Below are 6000 nucleotides of genomic sequence, written 5' to 3'. Positions count from 1 at the left end.
GGGGGGGGGGACTAAACCAATCAACAGGGAAAGTAAAAACAATTATCAATGTTTACCTTTACGATAATAGAATCGGAATGTTTGGACTTGGCAAAGTTTTGTGTTGTTAAGTTAATTCTAGTTCATTAATAGTTGTTTTTGTACTTCCCAGGTGTGTAAAATGGCATGGCTTCGTACTTCTGAGGGCAGTGAATCGATCACAAGTGGACTCTTCCAATTGCCATTGATTCAATGCCCTGAGAATGAAATGACCTGCATGAATGAGAATAGTCATATGCATTTAAAAAAATGTTTCAAAAATGTTCATCTCATATTTTAATAACCTAATTCAGATAAACGAGTGTCAAAACATCTCCGTGCAGTTTTACACCACTGGAAATGACAACCACAGCGATCAACATTGTTTGGAAGCAACCTGACAGCCTCAAACATTTTCAAAACAAATCAATATTATCTTTCCAGTGGCTGAATGTGTTACGTTGTGTGGGTGCACCAGTGGGTGTATTTTCCTATGTTGGCTGAATCTCAATATTTTTGTACAATGCAATGGATGAGTCTATGTCTAACTTTTATGAGAAGCTCCAAACGTTGGGCGAGTATCCAGACCTACGGTAAGCATACACCCGTGTGCAAGCCATCAGTGTACAGGGAAAGTAATAACAAAAAAAGACAACAAACCCTTGTGTAGTGGAAACACTGGCTATGATTAATATCAGAGCATCACTTAGCTGGGGAGCACACATAGCGAAACATCCTTTGTAATTAATGTTCTACAGCTGTTAAACAACTTTAGTGAGCGAAACGCTAAGATGACTAACCTTCTTGAAAGATCGGACGCCCCCTGATGTCAGTTCCTCAGAGGCTGCTGACTTAGGTTTGGGAGCCTGCTTGACAGCTTCGGTCTTTAGTTCAGGTGCAGGTGTGGCCGAGGTTTCGGGCTCCAGCTTTTTACTCTCCTCCTCGCAGCATTTTAAGCACACGTACATCTGGTCCTCCTCCTCCATCTCGCGTACTTTGAGCAGGTCAAGTCCAACACAATCACCATGGAACCAATCATCACAGCGGCCACAGCCAACCATGAACCTGAAAGGGGGTGAAAAAAATATTTTGATCAATTTTCTTTGCAGCCCGTAATGTGACGACTATCTGATCGCGACAGGACACGTCAGTTTAATACCATACCATCATAAATGTAATAATGAACCATAAAGGAATTTATGGCACTAAAACATTTTGTTTTTTTAACAAACACGAGGAGGAGGGGGAAGGAGATGTGATACAAGCTCCGCACTAATTTTTCGATGCGGGTACGTTTGCTTCGGTAGCGAGGCCAACTTCAAGAGGCGCCAGCCAACATGGCACGCAAGTGAGTCGCGGCAGCACATCAACAATGAATGGGTTGAAGTGCAGTTTGAAAAAGCTTTTTACTGTCGATCAAGCACACCCAAAACATCTTGACAAAAGTATTTTGGAATGATGCCTGCAGAAATACAATCATGATTAATTTAAATTCTAATTTGTGTTCCGAGCTTGAGAAATGTTTATCTGAGAGTATACTTACATGTTGTTGTGGTGTTTCTTGCACTGACCACAGCAGTTGTTTCCATCCCACACAGACTCGCTGTTGGCAGGTTGCTCCTGCTGCTGTGGCTCCACACTTTCTTTCTTTACAGCCGGAGCATTGTCGGGAATAAACAGCTGTGGCTCATCCACAGAGATGCTTCTTGCGGTTTTACTTTTTTGCCTTTGTAGGATCTTTTCAGGCTTCTTCATTTTCGGCTTCTCCTGCCCTGCTTCTTCTGGTGTTTTGGAGGAATGACCCAGACGAGTGACATGGGTGGAGTTCAAAGAGTCTGCTTTCAAGATGTTGAGAGTATGAGACGGTTTGGTTGGACTGTGTTGATCGACGGCACGATTCCCACTAGATAGCGTTTTCTTCACTAGAGAGCTCGGCTTCACTTTGGGATCTCCTGTTTGCATCTTTGGATGTTTAGGGGGATGTTCACTTGGGGTGGTGTCAGACCGCCTTTTTAAATGTTCACTGCTTCTTTTCTCTTTAAGAGATTTCAATTTGTGGAGGACATCTCTTTGGACAACTTTGGATGGTACATTTTGGGAGACTGTAGCTCCTTTAGTCGCATTGCTTTTTTCACCTATAACACCACTTTTCTTATTGAAAGTAAGTGGTTGCTTTGATTGGAGCAGGTTTTTGGCTAAAATTGGTTTCTTTTCTTTATTGTCTACCTTGTTACTTGCAGCGGTCCCGTTGCTTGGTGGCGTTTTAACACCACATTTTTTGTCATTGACCGGCTTTTGCTTTCTCACAATAGGCTGATTGTCATCTTTAGTTTCTTGAGTGCACTTCTTTGTTTCGGTCCCATTAGCCGCTTGCACATCATTAGGGTTCACATACGGCCCCAGACCAAGTGGTGTATCGTCAACACCCAAATTCTCAGTTACATTCTGGTCTGCGACTTTCTGAAGTGCAGGATTTTGTGCAGCGACACCATCATCTGACAACATGGCGAACCCAACATCCGCACCATAAGAAAAACTACCGTCAAAATTGGCTTCTGTGTCATGGAGATAGGATGGCCCAGGAAGTAGTTCAATCTTGAATCCTCCAATGGTGACAGTCAGTCGTTTCAACACAACAGATGGTTTTAACCATAATCCACCTTCAATATCGTTGATATTGATGCGTCCACCCAGAGTTAGTTCTTTCTTCAGCTGTATTCCTTTCACCCCTTTCTTGATCAGAAACGACTTCTGTAGTCTGTTGGAAGGTTTCCTTCCCGGTCTTCCTCTGGGTACAGGATTTGTGGTAATCTCAGCAGGCTTTGGACCGTCATTGGATTCTGTGTCTAAAAGCCAAACAAATGTCACAATTTGTTGAAATATAGGAGAAGATATAGGAAAAAAAAATAAGCTTGAAGCTTACCTAACTGTACGTTAATTGGGCGCTTCCTGGGTCTGCCCACAGGCTTCTTGATTGTGGCTGAATTGTTTTTTGTGACCGCCAGGTCACCGCTGAGGCCTGCGGCTGTTGAACCACCACTGAGCTCTGCCACGAAAGACAAAGGTTTGTGTAAATGGGATTGCGGGGGGAAGTTCATAGCAGTGCAGAAGTCAGCCTTAATCCTTCATCAGAATCACATGTGGACTTAAAACAACTTTACTACATGAGCATTGAAAATGTGTGAAATAACATGCTATACGCAACAACGCAACAACAAACGAAACCGTATAGAACTACTTTATTCCAAAAGCACATATTGACAGGCTCAACACCACATGAAAATATGTACTGGTAGTAAGCATACCTGCTGAGCCTGAAATTTGAAAAGTAGAGTCCTCATTATCCAGCAGGTTGAACTGAGACGTTGCACATCCAAACATGGGATCTTTGTCACTCAACATGTTCTTGAGCGAATCTTCAAGGCAGAGTCCCGACCCAAACTCATTACTGGCTTCACATTCCAGATTTTGACCTATGACAAGGCTGTCGTCTAACTGGTCACTGGGTATTAAAACGTTAAAAGTGTCCACAATATCCATGAATGCTGCTACCTTCCTGCAAGGGGGAAATACAGATAAAACGCATTACTTAGATAACCGACATGTGGATGTTACAGCTACACGTGTACATCAAAGCATCATAAATGTAATTAAACATGATCAAGTCAGCAATAAATCTTAACGTAAGCAAGTGGGGACGGGGGTCTTAAGTTTGTGACAATAACACGATTCAGTGCTTTCTCCATCGTTGGTGCACGTTACTGTCCTAAAGTAGCAGTTAGCAATGAGCGAGCTGTTTACTTCGGTCAACAAGGTTTTTGATTCAAATGTCGGAGGCCCACTAAAGAGCTCGAAGGTTTATGCAGTACTAGTAGCACATTCTAAACTCCCGACTAATGCCAAATGCAAATCGGTAATTCAAGTTTTAGCAAGCGTGTACACAAGTTGCAAGAGGCCAGATTGGATTCATTGAGAACGTAAGAACGACAAGGTGGGGATTTATTGAACAAAAATTGAGATGGATTACTATTTTTACTTGGAAACGAATGTAAAATGTTACTTATATTGACTAGTTTTCCAAACAGACAGCAAATAAGTTGCCTGCTAGTTAGCACGCGTTGCTAATGCCAATCTGCAGCTATGGATCGTATCCGTTAGCAAGCTAACGATGACCTGTGGAGGAAGTTTTAGTTATTCCTCAAGTCTTTAGCCAAGTAAACATACGGATGTGCCCATGACTGCACCATAACTGCATGACAAATCGGCTTGTCATTCTAGAGACAAAATTATAACATGTACAGTAGATAAAAGATCAAGAGCGAGGCAAAATATGTCAGACATGCTAACTAGGTCGTGCTAGCAAAGGCCTAGGGTTGTTTGTAGCCTGACTGCAGCTAACAGGCGTTGCGAAAACACGCCCACGAGCATCAAGTTCAGCTTTGGCTCACTGTAGATTTGAACATGTGAGCGTTTATACGTGGAGGCTTACCTCTGTCTGAGTGCAATGATGTGTCCAATTCGTATAGGTTACATAGTAACGCGGCTACCTGCTTGCCTGCCTCCGCTAACTTCCTCTACAGCTAAGCCGTCATTCGTCCCGCTGCCGCAAAGCTCCTGATCTGCAAGTCACGTGGTTTGTGTTTACAGCAGGTATCTTAGCAGCTGCGAGAGTGCGGGCGGTTATTCCTCATGCAAAAAACCTACAGCTATTTTGTTTTGGAATTATTTTATTTTCAGTTTAGAGATATAAATTTTAACATACCAACAGTGTACATAGACGTTGTATCAGGTAAAACGTTGAGGATACACTTCCTAATCCGAGAACCTACCTTGAACCCATTCCGGAAAAAAAAACATACAATCAACTGCAATCGAAACCTTTTTAAAAACCAGAAGCCCGAAGACTCTTTTTCAAAGATAATGTGGCCAAACACAATTCACGTCATAACAACGTGTAAACATAAAAATAAAAAAAAAACAGTACAATTACAAACAGAAAACTGCGATCGACAAGACTACCATCCACTCAGAATGAATAGCAAAAACTACAGAACAGTGCAACTGATAAACAATCAGTTTACTATTCGACTCCCAATATCATTCTAGGGCCAGGGACCAAAGAAGCCTGCCTCAGTTTGCAGAGATGGCGCTTTAAAACAGATGAGAAGTACACTATAAGCAATGCAATTGCAAGTAATATGGCATTATCTCATGAATTAAGACCAGGAAAATGTTGCATTTCACTTAGACCTGTTCCTGCTTGTTGTGAGTTGAGCAATGTTCTGGATATTTGTGCATTTTATTTCACGAAACCCTGACTGTGGATGGCATGACAGCATTTTTCAGTTAGAGAAGAAGGTGTGAGTATGCATAGGTCTGCACACGTATGCAACTTCATAATGCGATGAACCATTTAACGTTGTGATTAGGACAAATGCTCCTTGCGTTTTTCATGCGGCTCTAATTCGTAGCAGGAAACCTCGTTTTCGATAGCTGCCCGAGCCATTTGTTCGGTGGTGAAAGCTGATGCCCATTGGCCCTGTGGAGAAACGATGACAACTCCATCAGCGCCACACACACAATTGTCCATGTACTGCAGAGACATGTTTGAAGCCTCTTCCACGGATTTACCTGATGTTTGTGCCAGGAGGGTAAAATACGCTGATAACAAGTGAGCAGTCATGTCATTGCAAAGTATATAAAATGTCACACATGAACTGAAACCTTGTTCCACATGTGTAAGGATGAGTCTGGCCAGTGTGACTTTAAGGATTGACTCTCCATGGCCAGCACAAGACACTGCACCACTGAGGTTGTAGTATCAACAACAACAACAAGTAGTATCAAGACAATATACAGTAATGAGTGGTCTTCCGATCGAGCGGTTCAAATCTTGATTCAGGCCTTCCTGTGGTGGAGTTTACACTTTTCCCCTGTGCTGATGCGGATTTTCTCTGGCTTTCTCCTGTTTGAAATTGTGGC

General features: G+C 42.5%; 1 protein-coding gene across 2 annotated transcripts in view; it reads right to left on the bottom strand.

Annotated features, from left to right (window-relative positions):
• Positions 1-4645, bottom strand: part of phf3 (PHD finger protein 3) — a 10034-nt gene extending 5389 nt beyond the window's left edge. Inside the window, exons 1-5 of one of the 2 annotated variants that reach the window (XM_019870616.1) lie at positions 4508-4645; positions 3324-3574; positions 2942-3064; positions 1562-2858; positions 819-1083 (exon numbers count right to left, since the gene is read on the bottom strand). In XM_019870616.1, the coding sequence (XP_019726175.1) occupies positions 819-1083; positions 1562-2858; positions 2942-3064; positions 3324-3558 (1920 nt within the window). In that variant the 5' untranslated portion in view covers positions 3559-3574; positions 4508-4645. Of the gene's footprint in view, positions 1-818; positions 1084-1561; positions 2865-2941; positions 3065-3323; positions 3575-4507 lie in introns of both variants that reach the window. The other variant, XM_019870615.1, reaches the window with a different exon arrangement.
• Positions 4646-6000: the final 1355 nt, after the last annotated feature.

The sequence above is a fragment of the Hippocampus comes genome, unplaced genomic scaffold, assembly GCF_001891065.2.
Source record: "Hippocampus comes isolate QL1 unplaced genomic scaffold, H_comes_QL1_v1.1 scaffold76, whole genome shotgun sequence".
NCBI lineage: Eukaryota > Metazoa > Chordata > Actinopteri > Syngnathiformes > Syngnathidae > Hippocampus > Hippocampus comes.
The sequence above is the reverse complement of the archived record's forward strand: the minus strand, read 5'-3'. Positions and strand labels throughout refer to the sequence as shown.